Genomic DNA, 27164 nt, shown 5'->3' with positions numbered 1-27164 from the left:
ACAATAGATTCTTCTTTTAAGTAAAATATATTTAATAAAATTTTCCAAAAACAAATATTTCACTCGAGCTTAATCACGTTAACTGCATTGTCTTTACACGGTATGCAAGCATTCTTAGATTCAGTTGGAATACCTAACCCCAGTAAAGATCAAATTTGTCTGAACTACGATATGCTTCGGCCTTTGCACCCTAGAACTCATGGAATTCACATAGTGAGTTGGCTTACAATCACGTAGCATGGTGCATCTACAATCCTTTGAACATCGAATTCGTGGATCATTACAACCGGAGACCTGCTTTTCCGGGGGATGAACATTAGAGCTCTATCACAGATCCCCGGCTGTGTTTCAAAGTGCATTTCACCAGTTGAACGAGGTCAATCTCGAAAAAGGATATTGAAATTTATATCCTTTTCATTGCAGAGAATTGATGCATTTCATTATTACGTCGATAAAAATGTCGCCGCATAAAAATTCAGTTTCCTTTATCTTTTATGCTGCTTCAATGACACTCAATGCCGAATATTATTCGCCACTGTTCTCGTTCCAATGTCACTTCAAAAAGTTTCTGAATAATATGCCAATGTTCTACCTTTCTTGCCACTTATGTATAGTTCATTTATTTCAACAAAAATCTAATTTCAGTTATTGAGAAGTTGTACAGTGTATACAGGTTATTCTGTAATTTATAATACAAGTACGAGAATGAAATGATTTTACACAAAAAAATAAAAGAAAAATATACAATGAAATTTCTCGCATAAATTTTCAAAAGAAAAAAGAAGAAACAGTATTTGGTTTGGAAAAGATTGACTTTAAGTATTTGTTTGATATACAGATAAGCTAAGATATACTGTATAACCGTGCAGCTAACTACTGTATATTGAGCGAAAGATTTGACTTATGTATATTGGCAGTGCTTGTATTGGGTAATAAAGAACACACGGTGAAACAGAATGTTCACGCACAATACATTTTACTGCTCTAGAAGTGACTGAAAATGTTTCCATCCTGTTGAACGCGTAATTCTGTTCGGATTCATAATTCTGGAGTTTCTATGAAGTTAAATTTCCTTTGTTATAGGAAATTAAATTCTGTCTTGTATAAATATTTCGTTTTATTGGGTGTTTTTCGCTATTCTATGCAATGAATGCGAACATAAGCAGAGATATTAATCTATAAGGAAATTCATTGAGTTGCAATAATCAACTACAAGACGTTTACTTAAATGAAAAACGATATACTTAAATTTATAATGCGTATATTATAAAGTTCTAGTCTGGAACTCATTATCTTTGCAGTGAAAATTTGTAGCACTTTGTTCGGATAACAATATCTTCACACACGCTTACCATGACACCCTTTCTTTTGACGACTTTCGTGAATGACTGTATGTTACATACAGATATACTAGAGAAATATTTTAAATCAAATTTCCCCAAAATAAAGTCCTATACGAAAAAATGTACTTCCATATATTCGATTTTCATTCTTTCGTATAAAATTACTTCATTGAAATATTTTGTATAAAGTAATTCATTCAGTTGGTCATACCAAAGGATATTGTATATTTATTGAAAAAAAAATTTTGATTCTGTAGGAATGCTACTCTTTTATTAGTTCCTTGTATTATTTAAAAAAAGAAAAGACTTTTTCTTTGAAGTATCGGATACTTTTCATTTAATAAAGATTTCTATTATAATCCCACGGGGTCAGTTTTTATATTTGAAAGAGATGAGTGTCCAAGATGAAAGAAAGGAAGCATTTTATTTGTAACCTGCGGAACAGGCAATAATTTGAAATTTAAAATACCAAGGAAAGTGCTATTTCTTTATTGCTGCGCCGACCTAGATTCATCAGATCTTTGTCACGCTGCGTAATATCTGACCAGGCTCCGAAACACTTCGAATATAAGATACCCCGGTAAAACATAGAAAATGCAAATGTTACCCTGACGCTAACGACACCCCTAAATCTTTAGGAGTTAGTGCACTGTATATTCTCGCTCGTATTTGCATTTCTTAAAAACGAAAAAGAAAAAGAAGAAGAAAACAAAAATTTATCTAGGAATAAGGTCGCGTCCTTTGCTCTCCTTGAAAAAATGCGGCATTTATAACGGGGTTTTGATTAATCGTGCCATTGATATCCGAACTTTCTACCATTTGAACACGTACAGCCGATAACTTCCGCCATGACTTTCCAACTCACAAATCAAACGGTCTTTATCCGATAAAGTCCTACCTCGTTATCTCGTAATCATTCGCCCCTTCTTCAAACACGATAATTTGCCTTATTAAATTTTCCTAGTGTATAATAGCAACAGATTTAAACACTGAATTACAAATTCGAATTAATTTAGTATTATACTACATTATCTATGATTATATTAATACAATTGCCTTAATGAATATTAAAATTGTAATTAATATGTAAATATTATTTTTCGTATATTTACATATACGTTACGTAATTATTAAAATTTATTAATTTACCAATAAACTTAGAATCATTCATTTCTAAAATATGAGTTTTTATAGAAACAATGCACGTTAGGGAAATTTATAGGTTTATCAGGTAATTTCAGAATTCAAGCGACAAAGATCCAATACATCTTCGATGAAATGAAAATAATCGATAAAATAGTAAAGTAAATGAATTAATACACATATGCTTATAATTATTTCGGGATAAAATTGATTTGGAACACAAGATGTTTCTATTGGCAACTTTTATACAAAATTTGTAATAAATAAAGTGAGCCAAGTTATTTTTTCTGAAAATCGTTACAGATATGGATTTCATTCTTTTTCCTTTTTTTAGATTCAACGACTTTATGTGAATGGTTAAACGTGATTCTGGACATTAGAAAGTTTCAAAAATATTGCATGCTTGTAATATTATCTTACACGAAATAAACTATAGTGACCAGCTGCTTCGAACATGTCTGAGCTTTTGATGTCAAAGATACAAATACAGCACCCTTATACGTTTATACCACTTTTCTTATACTTGCTATTCTATGAATGATGAAAAGACTTCCCATATGTTCCTTTTCTTTAATGCCCCCCCCCCCCAAAAGGAAACAAAACAAAGAAAGAAATACATTTACGAGCATATTGCATCACGCAATCAACTTTCTACATTAAGAAGATAATATGTGAAGAATATTTGGATTTATGTAGGTAAAATATTAATTTACAACCATCTCAGAAAGATCTGCTGGGTAATACCCAGCTAATGCAAGTAGAAAGTGATTCGACATAGAAATATGACAAGCTTTAATTTTATATAGCAAAATAGAAAACTACGTGACGTAAAACATGCTAAATGTATACGAAATCTCAAAATGCTGTTTTGATTATTTCAGAAAGCCCTACTGTGACTTATAACTTGTGAACGTATGTATAAATGTGACGTAGCCGAACGCCAAAAATCTTCTGAACCAGGGATTTCTGCACGTCAGTACGAAGATAAAGCGTTATCTCGGTTGCGAAATGAACATTAAACCGGATAGAGGATAACTGTGACATAAGACTTTGCTGCTGTTGTACTACCGAAACGAAATGGAGACCGTTCCAAAGAAGAATACGCGAGCATATCCATTTCCAGCATGGAAAAGAACAACCTTCGCATCCGCTTCAGTTCCCTCCTCAACAACGGCCGAGTGCCTTGTTTCAGACCAGACACGTTGGAAAATGTACATACAGACGAATATAAATAGGAAACCAGAAATAACGAAGGCCTTCCACGATGTAGAATTTAGATAGCTACGTTATGGTGTTTCGCATCCATCAGCTGATCCGGTAAATACCTACCTACAGTTAGTCACGAAAGTCTACGTGTAACTATCGGATTTTGTATATTTGGCACGCAAATGGTACTAAAAAATATTCTACATAAGAGTCGACAATTTTTCATTTTTTTTTTCTTTTTTTTTTTTTTTGTTTATAATCACCCGACGCAGCGAATAGTTTTTCTTCTGCTCTTTCCACTTTCCATTACAACCGTACGATATGAAAGCTGTTATTCACAAATAAAACTTGGAATGAAAATCAAACTGCACTATGTCATTTGCCTTTTGCATAACAATTTCTACTTCAGTCCACTTAGATTCCATACAATGGATGTAAACAATAATTCTTGAAACTGTACATATTTTTATGATCGTTCATTTAAATGTTTAGAAATCAACTGTTTCATTGTTACAAGCCTCCATAAACGCTCGTTTACTATGAATAGCTACAGAAGCTTGATAAATTACCTCGTCATACGCTATCAATCCTGATTGGTATTCGATTATTTTGCAAATAACAATCTATAATCTCATCACGGCTGAAGATAAGCGAAATACAAGTCAAGTCATTAATCCTTTCGTTGTTATGGATACCTATAAATGCTCGGCAAATCCTTCCATTATACGCAATGAACGTTTAACGAAGCTCAATTATTCTTCGAAAATTGATCCTTCAAGGATTATTTTCTCGATAAAAATTCGCTTGCAAATTTGATACGCTGTATTTTATATATTGATTTAAGGGCAAATAAAGCAAATTTATGATTTCTACCGAAATAGTTTTGCATTTTATATCTTAGAAAGAAATATGCTAAACTTGAGGCTCTTCGTCTGTACGATGAACCAAAGTATATAAGTTTTAAGCAATTTATTTAATGAAAATACCTGATCTTGCACATTATCGAAACAGAAATTCATCATAGAGAAACCGTCAAATATAGGAGTATCGAACGAATTTTTAATCTCGTATTTCTCGAAAACGAAACAGCGAACAAAAACATTCCATATTTTTTTATTTATTTTTTCATGTATTTTCATCCTTTTGTTAGTTATACTGATGCTTACGCGATATTTTACAGTAGAATTTGTGAAACTTGAAAATATATAACGGAACAGATCTTTAGAATAAATAATATATTGCTACATATACAGTGTACATGAAATTTACATAGAATTTTGTATGAATTTTAAGAAAGATTCCTTGAGTAAGATTAATTCCTGTATGAAATATCTTGTATCTTACATTATTCCTCCGTAGTCTTTATATGTAAATGTGTTCAGTTACGATTTTTTACTAATACCATAATATCCTGATTTGACAAAAAAATCCAACTGGAAATTGAGAAAATCTAATATACAATTTTCAGGATCGTGCAATATCAGCGACAAAAGTTTGATGCGCAACGTAGTGTGATACGTATTTTCTGTCCCTCCCAACTTACGGTGTAAGCCTTCGGACTTTCGGTGCTAGAACATTATCGTTCAGGATCGCGTCTTGCTCTGCTGCACTCCTACCACGATAGTGCTTGACACGAATTTTAAAAAATTGTACTGCGCATCTCACTCCCTTGGCACGTCCTACTTTCTAGATAAGAAGTCTTACTTCACCAAGTCGCGTGAATATCAAGGAAGACTCTTAAACACGCCATCGACGTATATTAGGAATTTGTCGACTAAAATTACCACTTGAATATTTAATTGGTGAAATTAGAGTTATACGTATATTCGTGTGGAAGTCTCGACGTCTATGATAATTTGGACGCCATTCATGAAAGTATATAGATTCTATGATGAAGTCAGAATTTTTAAAATGACGCGGAAGAGTCGTATTTTTTATTCGGAAACGTTTGCAAGCGCGGATGGTAAAATTGTCGGGCCAAAAATATTTACCTTGTCGGAGTCGAGGCAGTATAAACGGTGGACTGAATTAATCGTGGATTAAGTGCCAGTGAAAAACAGCAGTAAGCTTCTTCTACGTTAACTAGTACTTGTACGTGAATATACTACAACTTGCCTGCCACAGTAGATACATTTTCTCTTCGAGGTTAAGAGAGAATCTGTGTAAATGTTTGGACGTTAAGTGACTCGTAGTGTGCTCAATGACTGACATTTCTCCCAAGATATTGTTCAAATGATAATAAAGATTATAAAACGATTTTATATCATTAGATAAAATTGTTTTATTATTAAAATTATAAATGTTGGTTTTTCATGTTTGTATCATGTTATATAATTATTATTTGGAATTAATACTATATTTATAATAACTGGCGTTTCTGCTAAATACTATTCAACTGATGATAAGGATTATAAAATATTTTTTATTATGAAATAAAATTAGTTTATTATCCAAATCGCAAATTCTTCTGTTTCTCATATTTGAATCGTTTTACGAATTGATAATTATAGAAAATTGGCGTTTCGAAACTTTAAGACAGGTGTTGTAAATTTGATATCCTCCAGAGTGTATGTTCAGAACACTGTAGAAATATTTCAATGAGAAAGTAAATCCCATTTAGACTTCATTTATGATTGTGCTGTGTTTCAAATACAATTATGGATTGAAAATTTAATTGTAAATAAAATAAGTAATATGGAAGTCCTTTTTCGTATCATCTAGAATAGAGCATTATTTAAAATATTTCCCATGTTAAAATATTTATAGATATTAAGATATAATAACAATTAAGTAACATTGTACATTGAAACCTATTTCTATTTTTCACAAAAATAAAAAGCGCTAAAGATTCTAAAAACGTACATTCGTAAAATCATTATTTTTAAAGGACGATTTTCCCAATACTTGAAGAGAACATCCGAAAACTGCAAGCGTATGTCGATAATCGCGTAACGAACATTTCTCTTCTCCCGTGCCTCAAAACGAGGTCAACAATCAAACAATGGAAAATCATTAAAATTCGTTGAAAATAGGAAAATGCGATGAAGCAAGGATGGAGAAAATACCGGAAATATCGTACAAAATAGGGAACACGTTATTTTTTGTTTAATTCGGTAAATTTCTAACGAAGGAATATCAGGTAAAATTGTTCTAAATCCGGAATCATTTGAACTTTGCCAACGGATTTCAACCAGAAGCATTGTCCTCGTTTAAATATTTACCCGACTAGAAGCATCATTGCACGCGTATCGACCTGTATCCTGATCAGAGGTGGATGAGAGCGAAGAGTTGAATAGTGGGTACGGTGACGAGGTGGGAGGAAGAGCAAAGAAATATATCGGTTGATGTCGACATCTGCGGCATCAGAGAAGGGAACGATCCGAGAGAAGGTTGCTGGTAGCAAGAGAGAAAGACGGCGAATCTACGTGGCCCTCTTGCTCGGTGTCTTCTAGAATACCGTTTCCCTCGTTTCTTCGGGTTTCCTCGACGTCTCCACTCCCTAGCAAGAAGAGACATTTGGTGCAGACCATTACCCCAGTCCCGGGTGCCATCGGCCATCAGCAGCGCGTTAAAGCCGCTGCAATTACAAACTCCGACAGTCTCATCCCCCTTTACTTCCACCCACCACTTCCTTTCCTCTCTCTCCCTCTCTCTCTCTTTCTTCTCTCTCTCCGATACTCTCAAACTCCCTATCTAGCTATTCTTCTCCTTCCTATTTCCCCGTTTCCTCTCACCCTTTCGTGGCACGTTTCCATTCACTCTTTCCCTCGTTTCACCCTTTTCCCGACACCAACCACTCTCTCTTTCCGTCGTTCCGGTTTTCTCCTTTAGTCTTTCTGACGCTGTTCCCATTTACATTCGGTCGGCGCTATCGTAAAAGTAACTTTGTAACCGGTACGGCCAGTACCCACCAGGATTCCGTCCTCTATTTCGGCGAAATTACACGTCGCTCGGTGCCGCAGCCTCGAAAGATTTCCCTTATCAAGCGACACTACCGAAATCCGCTCTCTTTTTCTCTCCGTTCGTCTGTGTCCGCTCGCTCGAACGGCACATGGCTTCGGCTAAACCTCGCATTCCCTGATTCCCTTCCTCCGTCCGAGGGCACAACGGAACCGCGAAACTCCGAGTTCGCCCGGACGAAATTGTTAATTTTATATACCGCCTCCCGCTGACCGACCAACGTGCACGGAGTTGTTCGTCGACTGAGAGTCGCAGCGCGACGATTCGCTTGCTCCTGCCGCGTCGTCCGTGCCGCGTCTGATGAACCTCGGTTAATTGGCCACGAGCTGCACGGACCAAAGCATCGAGTCTGTGAATTGTTACTAATTTCTGTTAATTTATGTCGAAATTTCACGTACGCTCGTGAAACGTCGTATAACGAGAATTAAAACTGTGGAATAACCGAGCAATTTCAACGATACGACTACAGTGTCTTCGAGCAATCGCATGAGAATAAATCGAACGTTCTAACAAATTGTTCGAAGTCCGAAGATCTTTGAAGGATTAACCTTCGAAATTACAGAATCATAACAATCGAAATATCCTTGAAACGAAAGCATTTTATTACATATTATTGCTACGACCTCTTATGTCCAATTATATCCTTCCTCTGATGATGATTACGCAGTTCTTAGAATTGAAGCAATTATCATCGTTATTACGTTACGAGCGCTGGAAATCTAACAAGCCTGAATTTAGTCAGGGAAACTTGTGAAAATCCAATTATCCACGAACTTTGGACCGGTAGTACAACTACAGGTATAATTCGGTACAGAATCCTCTTATTACATATCGACCGATTTCGCGATTAACCCTTGATTTGCTGAATCAACTATGTTCAAACTGATCGGCGAATCTTAAGATGTCTACATGTATATATTAATATGTTGCTTGTTTACTGAACTCAACTTGTGAACTGAACTTTTTTCAGATAGATGAGAGTACGTGTCGCTTGTTCCGCGAATGAAATTTTTAATTTGCATTTTACTTTGTTACCTTAACAAGTGGTGCGAATCGTAATTTCATATTGTATTGTGTGATAAAGATTAAAGGATCTAAAGATTTCCCAAATTGTATTTTTTCACAGAAAATGCTAATTAATAATATATATATATATCTTATTCGAAGTAATTTTTGTATTGAATGTTACTTTCATTTCTATTAATTTTGAAACTATTTGTATTAATAATTTTGCAATCTGCAACCCTACAATAAGCTTGCATATTATTAACATGAATTCCATACAATAAATGTAGAAATACATTGCTGAAAATAATTAGAACTTTTTGTTTTCTATGAATCACAAAGGCAAAACTAAAGTGTAATTTAGTAAAATGATACAATTTCGTTATTTTTTATATTCCTTGAATATATTTTATGAAATTTTTGGACTCATTAAAATCCACATTTAGAACCAAACGACAGTGTATGCACACTATCGTATCATATGTTATATACATTTAAAATAGCATTTTATTTCATTACAAAATGCATACTTACTGTATAAAGTTTCCAATCTTTCGAATTTCAATCTGAAACATAGAAATTTGAAACGTTCGAAACATACTTCTTAAAAGAAGTGTGATATCAAATGCAAATAACCGCAACTAACTCCGTTTCGAAAATAAAAATTTGTAAAAACAAATAACACATCCATAAATAAATTATTTTATTCATTAGATCTTTCAATAACGGCAACGATAAACAATGATAAGTATGAAAATATCGCTTTATTATTACGATACGTTTCAATACCATATTATTTACTAACATTATTTATTTTTCCAAATGAAAAGCGTAATTCATTCGGTACAATTCAATCGAATACAATTTTCAAAAATATTATTATATTCCTCGTACCGACCTTTACAAAATATTGTAATAAAAATTCTATTGAATTCGTACAACTTCGTTTTTCCATATTCAAATATCAGAAATTCTTTTAACTACGCGACCATTACGAGAGTATCTGCAGAGTAATACGCCAGCCAAATGATTTCTTTAAGCATTGAAAAGACAATGATCCTTTCGGAGCATACTCGTCGTATCAGAATTCATTTCAAACATTTCTCAACACACCAGGTGGCCAAGGGTTTCAAGTGATTGTGAAATTGTCGCATCAAAAATGCCAGTGTATGACCATTTCGAGCGATTAAATCATCGTTCGCAACTGCCGGCTTTAAAGTGACGTGGATTTTCAGGTCAATTTACAGAGCACTTAATCGAACGGATGTGTTTGAAGTCAGCGTTTGCGCTCGTCATCGAATCGTTTGTTTCGAACGGACCGATAATACCGGGATAAATCTTGATTCAGTTATTCTACTCTGATACCTTGTGTTTTCCAGCATATTCGGCTGCGATCATGAAAGTGAGGCAGAAGAGCTTTTCAAACGCAATGGCACCCCATAAATGCAAACTAGGAAAACGAAGAAAAAGGAATAATACTACGCTCTGTTTTCCGAATTCCATGCCAACTTTGTTATTATACATATGTATTGAATCTGTTTCTATACAGAAACGTATTTTTAGACAACTTCAATTCGGATTCAAATTAGCAAAATTATAGGCACACAAAGATACATCAGGTTAAGTAATTGAATTATGCAAATTAAACGTGGAACGTAATCACGCAGGACGTGCAACAGTTATAATGTATATATACCGAGTATATTCCTCAATTAATTATCTTTATAATAGATGCATAATCAAAATTCTAACAAATGGAATAGCTTTGATTTTAGACATGTCGTTGTTAATGTTACTGTCGACACAAATATATTTAGATATAGTAACATTTTAAACTCTCAGTCGTTTTAATATTATTCAGCATTTAAATACATTGACTCTTAGCTGCCAATGATGTGTTAATGCAACACTCATCTTAACAGTGCATCGAACTCTATTCGAAACACATACGTGTCTAATATTTAATTTCTTTTTTTTGGTTCCAAGTCTACTAAAGTAGGTTCTTACTTTTTAAACCGAGAAACTCAAGTGTGCGTCCACAATTAATGTACAAAGTTAACAACTAATATAATCTCGTACTTCTTTCTTGTATCAAATTCTTTAAATCAAATTCTTTAAAGAATACTAGGGGGAAAGAAAATAAGCATTATAGCGGAAGCGGAAGCTCCAGATAAACAACGTTTCGTTGCTCTTGGCACGTTTCCATTGGACAGCTACACTTATTAAGGTAGTAACATATTTTCTCAATGAGTTAGCCCATGTTCTGAAATATCGATATATATTTTACTCAACTACACTTAACGAAGAAATAAACAAACACACAGACGGCTAATTCACAATTCTCCAATAATACGACGATTTAAAGTTGTATCTAAAAACTCATACTGTATAAAGTATTAAATCTATTGCTCACAGTAAAAGTATATGTACTCGACATATTTAGTTACAGGATTTGTATCGTATCTTTCTGTGAATATAACTACCTTACAATCTCATCATTAATTCATTGCTAATAAATATATTTAAAAATCCAAACAGTCATCCAACAGTATATAATAATATAGAATACAATACTGTAGTATAAATACTAGTTTTTTTTTACTAAATGTCGCTTTGCAATAAACGTTTTGTAAATTCTATTCTATACATTTTCAGATCAATCCCAAATTTTTTCAATATGACACTTCATTAAGATCCACATTTCAAAAAGTTACATATAACGCAGATAATATATGTTCATAAAAGTTTTCTGTGCCAAATATTCGAATACTTAACCACTGTAAATGGTATATGTTTACAAGTTTCTCCTATTACCTGTAACTAAACCTCTCAGGAACATCTATGAAATGAGCTATCAAGACACAGCATTGTCGTTAACTGAGCCGTCTTAAGTCTGCGAAATCCATAAATCTAAGCTTCCAAACGCATCGTAAACGTTGGGATATTGGCTGCACGGGGGAAACGAAGGAATCCGTCATACAGATGCATCTATAAGCGAAGTTTCATCGCAAATGTTTGGAAATATTTCACGAGAGATAGGTTTCTGGATGGAAAATCTACAAGCAATAAATTCACGAATGAAACTGATGTTTAATCAAGCTAGAGCCTTCTTTTAATCGGCACCATACACTCGTTCATGAAAGAATTTATACGTTTACCATGGAAAACTTTGATTATATGTGTTATTTTATGCGTATGTAGAAAATTTTTATTGAAACTCTAATAAAATACGATCGTCGTGGTAGTATTGGTAAAATTTGAAGCCAATCAGAAAATGTATATAGAAATGACAAGATATTTGTTGCAAACATATATTTAATAGAAAATTAGTATACAGCATGAATAGTCATCTTATATTAGAAATATTAAATATGTATGCTTCCACTGAATATTGAGGCCCATTATTGTAATGGATAATATTTAAATATTCTCCTAATTGATTGTGATTTTTGCAAAATATATTTTCGTACTAAATATCTTGTATATATATATATATATCTTTTTTTCTCAGATTTGTTTCAGATATTAATATCCGATATATTCAATAATCGTGATAATAGAATTTCGCAATAACGCTAATGAAATTTCAGAATATTTTGCATCACACAAATAATACATTCGTGAAAGATATTTTCAAGTATTGGAATACTTTCGTCAGCCTCTGTGTATTTGTGGCTTTGATAGATTGACAAGCGTTTAATTTTGAACGATTTCTTGACACCGATATCCACGGTTGAAGTCGTGAGTAAAACGGTTCGCCAACCAAGACTTGAACCAAGAAAATCCACCTTTTAAGTCCACTGGCTCAAGTATTTAACCATGACCGACGCTAACTTCGTTGGTGATCGTTTGCTCCAATCGAACAGAAATATCAGGAGTACTGGAACCACTCCAAGATCACGTTCGATCGCCCCCACAAGTCCGGCAAGTAGAACAGTAATTCCCAGGAGATTAGAGACGCGGAGAAACTAATTTATGGTAGTCGAAATTCTGCTTGCTGGCGCGTTGCGCTCATGTATGGATACCTAAGGATATCTGTACAGTCTTTATGTACGAAATATACATATACATATGTGCTGGACTTGTTAGAAACGTGGTTTCCGACCATTTACGTCCAGACAGTTGCATTAAAGAGAATATGACACGTCTTTTGGCAAAAGAGTAAAATTAAAGCACGATACGATCACCAGACCGTACTATTAGCAGTTTCTTCTCGCCAATTCTTGTTTCATCTTTCCTTTATTTCGATATGTTATCTCAGATACAAAGAAATTATTTGGAATTACTTAAAAGTTTTTATTATTAACAAAATATTTGTTTGTGACGTATGCTCAATGATAAAGTACAAATATGTAACTTATTGCTATGTATATGCCAGCAAGCAGAAATTCTCCTAAGTATTATAATTTTTTTAATTATTTATTATTATATACTTGATCACCCTTGTATTTTAATATCTTAATTTTACTTTCATTTTGGCAAACAAAAAGGATTTGTGATGTTACAAGAAGCTATTTAACATGAAACTACGACGAGGAATCTTGTGTACTAATAAGAATGTTTTCATATTTTCTTCAACCTTGAGTTTAACGTTACGGAAATACAATTTTGTCGTTATAGAATTGAAAATGGCTAAAAGGAAATAGCAGGTTTAAGAGTGGACTTCCTGCTGCAAGTTTCATCAAAGCATCCTGTAGCCATATGACTCAATTCGACTAGTCATTGAATTGAATAGATAGAAACATTATCACAAACCAGTTTGAAGATATAAGTGAAAGCAGGTACAAAATGATTTCTCAGAGAAAGCTGAGAGCAAGCAACTGTGCTCAAACAAGTTTGATAACAAACGCTATAGTTATCTTAATGCTGAAAAGTTTAATATACAATGTTCACCATTGTATATAATATATATTTTTTCAAGTCAATGTTAGAATGTAAAACTGTTTCCTATCAATTTGCTTTGGTCACATTAGGAGCGACTAGGAGTTAATTAATTAAAAAATGGACAGATGACAGAGTATTCCTTCGTTCAAAGTCCACAGTTCCTATCATTTATTTTGAATTTTGAATTTGTACGAATTTTGAAGCTTTCGACTGGAAACTGTAATGTAGCATTTCGTACACGTTTAAATATAAAAAATCCTAGAGTATTATACAATGATATTTTTGAATGATGGTAAATGACCACCTCACGGCTCAAATGCAAATATAATTTGAATATAATATGGTGTCCTATGTTCAGATCAAAATCATAGAATTTTGCCACAAAAATTCGACCAACTCTTAACGTCTAAATGCACAAAGCGGGCCATTAAAATAATTTATAAAATTTACCATGGAGAGAATTTATTTATTTTCAACATATCCTATTCATATCGTAAAAAATAATGGCAACAAGCTTTTTGAAAAATATAATAGAGAACAAAATATTTGTCATCAACTTGTTATTTTTAACAACATTTCAATATATATTTTAATTCAGCGAGAAAATAATTAACTGACATGCATAAGGAGTACTGAAAATGACAACATGTCAGAGAATGTGAAATTAGTTGACAGTAAATCTCCTTGTCCTTTCGTTCCAAGTACTCTATTCAATCATTCTCGTCTAAGTAGGATTATATCAGCAAAGCGAAAACAATGGCTTCTTAGGCGTACGGATCGAGCTTAAGTGGTTTAAATTTTGACTATACAAACGATTCGAAATTCTCACTGAGTATACCTCCTTAGGTAAACCGGGTTGAATTATTCCGTTCAATGCACGATAAAATTTTCATACAAATTAATCAAATTGTATTCCGATGATATTAATCCACTGTTTAAAAACGCTAATTATTTTAATCGATCATTGACAGTAATATTCTTATACGCATTTTTTTTTTTTTTTTTTTTGTTCGTAATTATAATCGTTATCTTAATATCGACTTAAAGAAATAGAACTTGCGATAAAATGTTTTGTAACGCGTTACAGACAGTTTCACCTAAAATAATCGTATCGGCCGAAATACTTTAACAAGATAGAAAGCGTGCATGCTGGGAAAGTAGCTGACCTCTCACCTTATTTCGTGCGAACTGCACCTCAGCTCCTTTGTAATCCCAGCACGCGAATCGAATTTAAGAAAGCCAACGGCTAGCAGTTCACAAAGCTGCTAAAGTTCTAGTTGCACTTTCTATATATGTGGCTGCTACAGGATGGATGCTTGAAGAAATTGTTACGATTCTCTCACGTACTATTTGCTGACGGGAATTTATGTGCCGTTAATAAATGAATAAAAGAAACCTCGACGTACATGTAACGATAACGCATGCGAAAACGTCTACTGGAAAACGAACGAACAAAATAATCTGCTCGTAAAGATTCATGTTTCAATCGAGATTCATACTCGACTCGACGATTTTTACCTGTCGTTTTAAGCGAACGCTGATCGAAGAATATCCAAGTTCGACTAACGGCAGCAATTTTAATCGATGTGCACGTCGTTTGTATTTACCTGTTCGATCTTGTAAATGGAGCACAGGTTGGTGGGCGGAAATACGGGCATCAAGGAAGAGGAGTCGCTTCGTTTCTTTACGGCGAATATCGTGGAAGCGGTGAATAGTTGGGCTATGCGTCTTGGAAATCCCAGCACGTGAATCGAGTTAAAGAAAGTCGAGGCGAGTCAGTCAGTCAGTCAGTCAGACAAGCAGCCGGTCGTCAACGGTGGTAGTTGGTGAAATCGCAGAATACCGGCTCTGCTCGTCAGTATCCTGTCAGAGGACGCAAGCGCGCTCGCGCCCCTTATCGAGTTCGAGAGCAAAAGCGACGAGTGCCGGTGGTAGTAGATGTATATATCTATAGAACGTGCATAGGAATAGGTGGGAGAAACGGAGAAAGGGAGAAAAAGCTGTGCGAGAGACAGAGAGAGGAAACGATAGAAGGGTGGAGGGTTGTAGGTGGCGGCACACAGCCGGCTTGGAGGCCGAAGGGAGAGAAAGAGAAACGGTAAGGGGTAGAAGAGGATAGAGGACGAAGAGGAGAGAGGCGGGTGCAGCTACGAGTCGGGCGCCGCAGTGTTTGTCAGTCCTTCGTATGGACATCACGTCTGACGCGGCTGATAGTCTACTCGCGCTCTGGCATTCGTGTATACGCGTAAGTTTTGGCGGCATCTATCACCTTCGGTCCACGACGTGTCGCGCGTCAAATTTCCCGTCGATGAGCTACCGGACGTGCCTATGCTCACTCGCAACTCAATCGTCTCGTTTTGTCATCGTCATCTCCACGAGTAATTCGAGGATTAATCGGCCGATCGAGATGTGAAAACGCCGAATTGGAAGCGATGTGGCTTCCGTTGATGCTGCTCGCCTTGATGGCGAGCAGTTCCGCGTGTCCAGATTTATGCGAGTGTCATCAGAGTGCCGCCGAAAGGGACCTACCGGCTTTTGTAAATGTGAAGTGCCGTGGACGTGCGCCAGGATTATCGGAATTGCCGATTAAAACGAGAAGCTTCGCGATAGACGGTGCCGACGAATACGAAGTGATCGGTTTCTTCGACGAACTGGAAGTGAGCGATTCGTTGAACGATTTCGAAGTGATCGGTACGTTGAACGAGTTCGATGCAAACGGTACGTTCGACGAGTCGGATTCCGGCAACTCGACGATTCTTCCCTACCTCGATGACGTATCCGTGACGAACTGTTCGTTGGTGTTCTTGAACGTGTCGTGGCACGGCTTCGAACGCGTCAGAGCATTGAACCTATCATGCAACAATCTGGCACGGTTGAACGATGTGCTAGTAGGCCGTGTGACGAATATGAGCGAGCTGACGCGTTTCGACTTGTCTGACAACTCGCTGACAGACGTGAGTGTCGGAGCTTTTAGGACGCTTGCGGGATTGGTGAGGTTGAGTTTGCGTAGAAACGCGATATCTACCGTGCACGAGGATGCGTTTCAAGGATTGGATCGGTTGGAGTATCTCGATCTATCGGACAACAGGCTGGCGGATTTGCCAGATAGTGCGTTGACGCCACTCTATTCGTTGCAAAAGTTGGATCTCAGTGGAAATCAACTACAAGTTTTGGGTGCCAGGTGGTTCGAGAGTCTCGACAGACTGAGGGAGCTCGACGTTTCGAGGAACGGTTTAGCGCGGGCGGCTTCTGGAACTTTGCAACCGCTTCCGGGATTATCGATACTAAAACTCTCGGAGAATCCTCTTAAAGAAAGAGATGTCTCTCTGCTGTTGGGTACTGGCAGACGCTTGGAAACTGTGGATGCGTCTCGTACAGGTTTGGCAAGAGTTCCAGCTGCGCTAACGAGATCCGTCAGAGCGCTCAGACTAGCCGGTAACAAGTTAACCACGATTCGTGGCGGTGACCTCGACAGTTACCCTCTTTTACGGATATTAGATATCTCGGAGAATCGATTGATAGACATCGAAAACGACGCTCTCGGACGTTTAGAGGTTCTCGAAGAATTGGATATTTCTGGTAACGTTCTCGTTAAGATCCCGGCCAGTTTACCGAACAGTCTTACAAATTTGAAGCTTCAACGAAACAGGATAACAACTTTGAAAATCGACGATCTACAGGGACTATACAATCTAAAATCCTTGACGTTAAATGATAACGATATTAACGCGATTGAGGTGGGAGCACTCGGTCAATTACCGGTACTCGAAGAACTTGATCTATCTGATAATCCCATTAAAACGTTACCGGCTAATACACTAAGTGGACCAAGTAACCTCGCCAAGCTTCGTATGTCAGGATTAACTTCTCTCGAACAAAAGCAGGAGGAACAAAGTGATATGGCCTTCCCGGTACCTACGCCCGAAAGGCTCGTATTCCTCGACGTATCGAGGAGTCCTGTTCTGGCCAGACAGCTTTTAGCGGATGACGCCGCGCTGTCGGCTTGCAAGAGCTTGGTCCAATTGGACTTGTCTCGAACTAACATCAGCAGTCTTAGATTCGATCTACCTTACATGCTACCTCAATTGCGTATTCTCAACTTAAGCGCAAACCATTGGGATTGCACCGAAGATCTGTATTGGCTGGGTGAATGGTTGCGGCAGCACGAACAACTAAATAAAGGTGTTCAACCGGGTCAATGCGATACTCCATGGGAAATGTCAGGATCACTCCTATACGAATTGCCATCACCGCCGAGCCCTCTTCCTACAACCGTACCAACCATAACACCCACCGCTTCCACATTATCGATTCTGTCTCCGATCGGACGTACATCTCATTTTAATAACCTAAACGCGTCTTCCAACGTTACCGACGTCGGTTCTCTCGACGAATCTATTAGCGTTAATGACACCAAGCAATCAAGCTATAGAAACTCGAGTCACGGAATAGTCGGTTCTCATAACGTCACCGAGAACTCGACAAATTACAAAATGAAACCTGTTCCAACGTTGCCGAGTAACGAAACGCGTTATTACGAAGCACCTACGTCGTTTCGAAACATGACGACATCAACAACGGAACAGAAGGAGCGAAACTCGAGCAAGAAAGTTATCGAAATCGATCAGACTTCGGCGGAGATTAAAAATTCAATTATGGACGTCGCCGGGCTGCCGTATCGGAGAACGAACGAAGACAAACCGTCAATTATTAGGATGGAGAACGAATCGGATCCAGGAACTATCGATAATCATATAGACGGGAAGAGGCAGAAAAGCAAAAGACCGAGTAAACTTGGCGTATCGTCGAGTAAGATCACCTCCTTCAAGCTATCTAAACTTGCGTCGCTAAAGGAGGAAGTAGGAGAAAAGAAGACGGCCGAGAAATACTCGAAAAGACTGAACAATCTGACAAAAGAGAAGTTGGTACTAGGGAATACTCCTGATTCAAATACGATAGCAGAGGAATTGAATAATCGAGCGACTGATTCCGACGCGAGAGTCTCCGAGGCTTTATCCGCTGGTGCTCATCCCGGAATGTTGGTGCTGGCTGGTGCAGCCCTCGGTGCTGCAGCTGCGCTCACTGTAGTGTTGTCGCGACGAGCCACTGTACGTCGAAGGGATAGGTATCATCGTCACGAAAACATCGAAGTGCACACGCTCACTCCGACCACCGAACTTTGGTGACCAGAGTCTGAATACGCTCGATTGTTCAACAGAGATAAGCAACTAGACGCCGAGGATTACGAGAAACGTGTTGAAATTTTGTCAATATTATCTCAGTGACTACCGAGGACACGACTAACGAACGTGTACTACAGGAGTATGCTAAAGTAATCTATTTTTCATCTTCCTGTTAGTTTCCTTCTATTTGCTGAAACTCGAACGCGATTCCCGACGATTAGCCGATGCGACGCAACCAATCACGCGTCTAGAAGATCGAATACCGACGTTCGATCTCTGATTGACGTTCTTCACAGGCCAAGTGATAATAACTCGATAACTTTAAGAATTGAATAAGAGGTGAATTGAGTAGAGAAACTTTTACACGACGGAATCAAAACAATTTCGAATTCATTATTTAGATAACGGTTTATCATGAAAGAGATAATTTCCCAGTCAGCCAATGTTCCTTTCTGGCAACGAGTTACTGGAGAACGCAACAGTGTACAACTGTACAACGCTCGTTTAAGGTGAGCGGATGAACGCTGAGCAGTTCCGACTAAGATGTACAAAGCTCAAACAGATCACCTTCTCCAGGAGAAAGCTGAAGTAGTTCCCGCATAACCACCAGATTCGGCTTTGTCCGTCGGGAAATACCGGACATACGAGAAAGTTCAGCGAAGGAAACTGTTGGCCGAAATCCCACGGATTCTGCGGAACATCTCTCGATGCGAATCTCGAGCGAACGATAAACTCGAGAAGTAGTCGAAGCTCAGTCAAATTTCGAAAAATCAGTGTTTCATCGAGGAATTCATTAAAACAAAGACTGCTTGCTTAAGAGGACCGTATCGAACCGAAAACGTTCGTGACCAGGAAATCGGTGCTCGATGTAGTACCCTTTCTTTTGGTATTTCGTGAGAAACCTCATCCTGGTGCGAGACGATGAAATGCAAACAAAGACAAAGAGAAACCGCAGGTGGCAATAATTAAAAATTGATGCGCTGCATCAACCTCAGGCGATCGGAACGTTAAATAGCACACAGTGACAATAATAATTGTAACGTGCCGCGTTTCTGGATTGGACTTTTCACCGTACGTTTAGGACGCTTCCGTGACTCGGTAGAAGTGCGGTTAGGCTACGTACGAGGAAAATGTGGTGAGAAAGGGCGAGAAATGGGAAGAAGGCTTGAGAGAGAGAGAGAGAAAGAAAGAGAGAGAGAAAGCGACGAAGACAGAGGGAGCGAGCGAGAGAGAGTGAGAGAGTGAGAGCGAAAGAGGAGAAGACGGAGAAAAGAAATTGATGGGACACAGGAAACGTGCTGGCGTGAAATTCGCGGTGGCGAATTGTACGTTTGAATGACAGTACGAGACGGGAAGCGGAGAGCGATTGCTAGCCGGAAGAACTTTTATCGAACGCTGCGAGATCGAGTGAGAAAAAAAAGTGCGCGAAGAAGTAGTGAAGGAGAGGGTGTGAGAAAGTATGCGAGAAATGAGCGAAGAGCTAGAGAGTAAGAATGGAAAAGAGAAGAAGGACGAAAGAGCGAGAGAGCATGAGAGAGAGAGAGAGAGAGAGAGAGAGAGAGATTGAGAGATTGAGAGAGAAATGATCGCGAGGTGGAAACCGCTCTCAACGGCGGCCACACCGAGTGTACAGAAACGTAGCTTCCGAACTTAATTCTGGCTTGGCCAGTTGCCAAGACTCCTTAACAAACAGAAAAAAACAAAGGATAAGAGTGGAAGAGAGCAGATAAGAAATAACGAAGAGGCTAGACATTATCTTTCTTAAAATAACCAGTGTCAAAGTACCGCTATGATAATAAACCGATGTACAAAGATGCAATTTTTTCGATTCTTTTGATCGCCTTTCACCGATCATCTTTCTGTTCTACCAAACGTTGAACATTTAATCATTAGTCCTAGCTTTATTTATCTATATTAATATACAGCTATTTCTGGTATATCATTAGGGATCAGAAGAGTTTGTAGATATAATTAAGTGTATTTTAGATTTATTGTTTTAATTTCGCAAAAGAATACGTATGCAGATTGGCGTCTCTTTTAAGAAAGATAATTTTCTTCAAAAGTAACGACTACAAAATGCAGGTAAGTTAACTCTTACTAATATCCTATTTTACTTCTTCTCGTTGTTTTGTTCTCATCAAGTAAATCTCAATATTCGATGTATTTTTAATCTGATGTCAGAAATTTTATTACAATGCCTGACGATATGCAACATTTTTGCTTCGCTTTGCGAAGCACGTAAATTCATACCGTTCTACGCATCTGACTTTAAATATTTTCTAATTTATCTCTAGCAGAAAGATAATTGCATGCTAGCCAGACTTATCGATTTTTGTTGGTACATTTTAATACCATCACGATATTTCAGTTAAATATGAAAACTTCAAAAGTTTTTGTTAACTGTACTGTAGTTTGTTATTGCTTTCTTACTAACTATCTCGTGGACATTATTAATCAATTTTGTTGACACAATCATCATAATAATTCCAATGCATAATTATGTACATTTCCATGTACATGTAAATACATCCCCCTTCATAAATAGTAAGATATATTCCGGTTTAAGTAAACTTAAATGTCATAGAAAAATTTGAAAAAAGATCTAGAACCAAATAGTAACAAATATAATAAAAAAAGAAATAATAAATACCAGAATTGATTAAAATAATGACCGAGATTATTTTTAGATTTATTTCGAATTATGTATTGTATATTTATTTAGAACGTGGAAATAAGATTTTTAGTATGATATTAAATGCATGAATTCTTCATTCATTTAAGATTCTGTGATCTCTACCTATCCTAATCTTGGGTTCCAAATGAGATGAGGATAATTTCAATAGAATAGTTTCTTAATGTTTATGAAAGCGGTGTACGTATTTATACATCTTTAGTTAAACATATTTTCAATAGAGATACAATTTTTCAAAATAAAATTTTCAAATTAACGAAAAAGATCATGATTTACAATATACTTTGTTATAAACAGGCATATCAGAAAAGTAAACAAATCAGAGTTGAAATATACCATACTTTCTGATAAAAATATAAATTGAAGAGATACATACTAATCTTGATTTACAATATGACACCCTCTTACAAATGAACGTATCGCACCAGTGAACAAATAGTTGAAATATATCAGATCCCGGAAGCGGTATCGGTATAAAAGCGCAATTAATTTCGCTCTAGGAAACAACACAATTAGCTGCTCCTTAAAAATGAGTCTGCGAAACGTGCAATTTATTATTCGTGCACGAGAATGAGTTCCATCACCAGACGAAAACCATCGAGCTCATTAGCATGTTAATCGCCGCAACAGACTAATCCCGTTACTCGACAACGTCGTCAAAAAATTCTATATCCTCCAGCAAATTAAGGAGATGGAGAAAGAAAAGAAGTTAGGAACTGTTGAGAAAAAAGATCGACAGCTGTCGGGAAAATCTGTACCTTTCAAGATACGGCGGTATCCGCTTCGATTCGAGATACAAGGATTTCACGCTTTCAGCCAGTTATCGGGCAAACAGATTTCCTGCATCTGCCGCCGCGCGTTTCGCGTTGCCTTCTTTTCTAGAAAAGTAATCTAACGGAAACCATAGGAATCCGTACATTTAAAATGATAAGCTAATGGTTTACCATGCGACCATTCCCATAGTGGTATTTGCTGTATCGCGATATGCTTAAATTGTTATTTTCGTTAGTTTTTATTATATTTTGGGGGATATGATATTAATATATACAGTTGTGTAATAAAGTTTCTGGTTAGGAAACATTATAATATTTTGTTGATATTTTCGTTAAAAATCAGTTCATTAAAAATCTTTTATCCGCTTAAAAATCCCCCATTATTTTCCATGAATACGCGCTACCCTTTGCAACAACAGTTTCCTCTTTTTGCTTTAACTGCGTTCGCTGCAGAAATCCATTTTACAAACTGTATTATCATACAATTAAAATGAAAACCGTTTCGACGTTATCCCGGCGCAAAATTTAATTTACAAATTTTATTTTCACCTTTACATTAAAGCAATTTTCGGTGATTCAATTATTGACCCCTCGCGAGTTCATGCTCGCCCTATATGATGTACCACGTTCATTAAGTTAAATGACACGTAAAACTAATACCATGCCGGCAACTATTACAATAACAAAAAAAAATTAACGTTACGACGAAATGACCGAATAATCAGAATTTTATTTATTCCGCAAGACCGAAAAATAGCATAAAGGTTGGTAGACACGTTCGTGTCGTTCGTTTTCCTCATTAACTTGTAAGAGTCACTCATGAGGAGAAATGTGTAGCAACGACGTCGACATGGAAGTACGTGGGAGGATGCTGAATATTTTCAATTCAGCGTGCTGCCATTTCTCCGCAAGGTTCGCACCCATAAATTTCGATTTGCAAGAAATTAGAGAGAAAAGCACGGCAAAGCGAAAGAGGGGGGTGGCGGAAAAGTTTAATTTTCTCTGTCTTAATCTCAGTAATTTCATCCCAGAGGCTGAGAAGTTCCGTTCTGCAACGAACGTTAATCGGGTTGTTCGCGGCTCCGCAGACAAAAGCGATAACCAGAAAACATGCTTACCTCCCCCATCAAAGAATCAGATAACGTCACCGGGCGAACATTAAAGGAAAAGATGGAGGAAGAAACACGAAGCATGTCCGGGGATACAAAATCACGAGACTTTGAAGCAACGTAAATGTTACTACATGAATAATTCGCGGCGAACGTTTCCCGGTCTCGTAGCCTGCGGCTGAATTTCCTGGAACATGGTAACGAGACCGCAACAGGGGAAAAACGATATTTAGGAGGGCCGGAAAAGCAGCCGGCACGGAACCTAGCGATCCGTTGCGTAAGAGAAGAGAGGGAGAGGAAGCGAACGAGAAACCGTTCCTTAAAGCCGTTGTTTAAATTTCCTATGGAATAACCCTTCGCAGCAGTGCAACTAGGAAATTTAATCACCGTATAGCGGCTCACCCCGGGCTACGGAACTGGCAAATTCAGTAACATCTTGCAGAAGTTCGTTATCCCTACCCCTGGCTTGCGTTCGATTCCGGTTTACCCAGACGCCACTGCTATTTCGTAATATTGACTTCATCGATGAAAAACAGAATTCAGTTTCTCAACTTATCTGCATTCCCAGCCGTCCCCTCCGCAATTGCTCCTTTAGTTCGTTCTAATATCACGCCAGGCAAGTCAATTTAGTCGTTGCAAACACGCGGAATGCCTTTGTAAATCGCGTTATACCAATCCCTGTTAGTGAGATAGTTAAATGGCAATTTAAGTTGAGGAAGCCGAGCTAACAAAGTACATAGTGTGCAAGTCGAGAATGTATACCATAAAAAATCTTTTCACGAAGAATAGACTGGAATTAAATTAGCCATGAGACAGATAAATTTTATTTTATTGATAAAAAGAACCGAATAAGCGCGCTAATATAGATGCTAAAGTATGAGATACAGAGATATACTAACGTTTTGAAACGTAACTTAAAGTTTTATGAAAATATAATTCACGGAATATCGTAATTTACATTTTAATCTTGACATAATTAAATCAAGTAGATCGCATCATGATAGAAACTAACGAACGAAAGAATATCATCCACGGGTAAGTGAATAAGAAAACAGCGACGAATTGGACGACAAGATACAGATAAAACAAAAAAATAATTAAGACAAACTGTGGCCATTATAATTTCATATACGACAAATATGAAAAAATATTGAAGATTTATGAAAACTTTAACTTTCGTGAAATCGTGTGCAAACGCTTCACAGTCTGGAAGAATTTAATAAATCTTATTCAGTAAGCAATAATTTGTCAGATGTGCACGTTGAATGATAAAACGGACTCTTTAAACGGCATAATTTTACAGAAAGCGTATAATGAAGTAAATGGCACCCGTTCCATCGCTTTCTCTCAGCCTTGCGCTGCTTTTCTCACTCCTCCCTCTTCTTTAATGAGCTAACTATTTCCTCGTCGTCGAGTCAAACGTTTCCTATATCAGCGAAGTTAAATACGAAACCCGACCCAAACTAATTATCCACGATACCTCAATTAATCCTTCTTGCTAGCTGTAAGGATGCAGCTATTTGATTTCTCAGTTATGTACAGAGAAAAAGTCTGTAACAAACAGGTCAACAACGTTCGTAATCAGACGTGCAACTTGGAAAGTATGAAATAGAAACATCATCGATACTGTATTACTGGTACTATTACGCTTTACGTCCATCATTGTTAGAATTATTGATTCCCTTTCGGAAACAACTGAATAAAATCCTATTTGTAAACAGACCATGGCAGACGTTCATTAGTGTAATTACTGGACCTGAGCGAGGTTGGTGAGTTGATATCAGTGTACATTCAATCATATCTGCACGGAACAGGTGATTTTTAGTAGATAATGGATATGTATACCCTCATACAAAAGTTGTAAAATGTGTGGTTTAAATTTAACCAAGCAAAGAAGTGTTGAAATTTGTAAAGAAGTGCTTTTTCATTCGATATTTGATAGAATAAAGAAAGTACGTATAGAAAGGTAAATATTGATAATTTTGTTGTAATGTGAATATAGTTCAAAGAGTCTATCCAATTAAATCAGTATGAATATTCAAACAATATTTGGAAATTTGAAATATTATTATTATTATTATATGTCGAATATAACATATGGATTTTATTATAATATGTATAAAATTTTGCAAATCTGAATCGAAAGGGAAATTTTTAATTGAAAATATATTTCTCCTGTATAATATAAATTTGATGCTTCCTATCAAAGACAATTGAATATTCCATAACATTTTCTACTAAGACAATTTTCACACAAATTTACAAACAATTCCACTTTATACTATTGAACAATATAAAGTTTGGATACGATCTGAAATTTTCTGTATTATTCACAAATTTAAATTTAATAGCTATACGAATTTAAATAGCTTCCTTCAACAAGTATCTTAATTCACGAAACGAAATATAACTTTCTAATAAATTTATCAAGTAGGAATATCAGCTAAGCAATTATCAACGAAACAAAACCTGACCATTCTCAGTGCACCCGCTCTTCACCTGATAAGCTCGAAAAACCGGACTAACCATAATTGAGTTTCGTTAGTTATCATACTTAATCTCGATCGATTACTACGGGACACGCTACGAAATCAGCTCTGTTGACGCTTTCCCCTGAAATGGAAACATCGTTGACCGTTGATGTTACAAGGACTCAGGAGGAACGTAAGTTTGGCCTGACATTGATCGGGAAATAGTCTCCATGATACGGTTCTCAACGCAGACGTCGGAGCCTCTCCCATGGACACCGGAACCAAGGTGAACTAGGTTTACACAACGGCGAAGAGGTAAGAGATCCTCTTCATTTTATCTCCAGTATCCGCAAACCGTCCCTGGTAACCCGGGCTCGCTTTCCAACCAGCTTCAGGAGCTCGCCACAGCCTTTTTATTTCCCTTTGAGCCGGATGCGATCCGACGTGCGAAAAATCTGGCCTGCTCGCATCCGATTAAACTTATAATCAAACACGTCTAACACGCGAAGTTATCGAATCGTTTTCCCGCTTCGTGCGGAAATTCAGTTTCAGATATATCACGGGGAAACTGATTTATCGAATGCTGTCTACGCGAGGAATCACACAAACGCTGAAAAGGCGAAAAGACTCCGCTTCTTATTACGACATCTATGGTTAGTATACCATTTTAGAGAATTATTTTCGAAGTCAACGAAGGAATTTTTATTATTTAAAGATATTTATAATTTGCAGATTACATTACATTGCCAGACATATGTATTAGAGCGTTTATAACGTAAAATATTAAATGAAATAAAATATGATAGGGTCTTTAAATAAGTGAGGCGAACATTCTTTTAACAAATGACCTAATAATTAATTACCATTTTACTTTTATATTCTTTGTATTAATAAAACGCGAATGAAAATTTTTACGTAACCATTCTACTGAAGCTTAAATATTCTTCTTGACATTCTGTAACGTTTCACTGATATTCTACCGTTTGTCTTTTTCGCTTGGACTCACTGCATATAAAAAGCTAAAATGTCAGGTCTACTTGAAACGGTTTCATTTTATATTGGAAACAGTGCTCTCGTATCATCGATATATACATATATAACATGTATTTGTCTTTAGTGTAATAGAATTTTAAGAGAAACAATAAAGTACTTTAAACGTTTATTTAACTTCAAATTAAATTTAAATAGTTTTAAACAAGTTTCTCTTCCAAGTTTTTGACGCATAAATTTACATTTGTTTATGAATGACAATAGCTAAATTTTCTATAATAAAAAACTAACAATGAAATTGGGCGTATAATATATCTTTTAGAAGATATATAGATATTTTATTATACAAGATATCGTAACTCTCGAATGAAGAAAAATCGTGGCTAAAAGAATCAAGTTTAAGAA

The 27164-nt window shown here is 36.7% G+C and overlaps 2 protein-coding genes and 1 long non-coding RNA gene across 5 annotated transcripts in view; 1 reads left to right on the top strand and 2 right to left on the bottom strand.

Annotated features, from left to right (window-relative positions):
* Positions 1 to 27164, bottom strand: part of LOC132910170 (protein timeless homolog) — a 249470-nt gene that overhangs the window by 175842 nt on the left and 46464 nt on the right. The gene's annotated exons all lie outside the window — the stretch shown is intronic.
* Positions 15691 to 20543, top strand: LOC132910087 (uncharacterized). The gene has a single exon (XM_060965527.1). It carries the CDS (start codon positions 15974 to 15976, stop codon positions 18725 to 18727), a length of 2754 nt encoding a protein of 917 aa, XP_060821510.1. The 5' UTR covers positions 15691 to 15973; the 3' UTR covers positions 18728 to 20543.
* On the bottom strand, positions 21570 to 26060 carry LOC132910086 (uncharacterized). Its single transcript, XR_009658682.1, has 2 exons — positions 25528 to 26060; positions 21570 to 25494 (listed from the first exon to the last, which is right to left on the bottom strand). It is a non-coding gene; the product is annotated as an uncharacterized LOC132910086 (long non-coding RNA).

This window comes from Bombus pascuorum, chromosome 8 (genome assembly GCF_905332965.1).
Source record: "Bombus pascuorum chromosome 8, iyBomPasc1.1, whole genome shotgun sequence".
Lineage (NCBI taxonomy): Eukaryota > Metazoa > Arthropoda > Insecta > Hymenoptera > Apidae > Bombus > Bombus pascuorum.
This window is presented reverse-complemented; position numbering and strand designations above follow the sequence as displayed.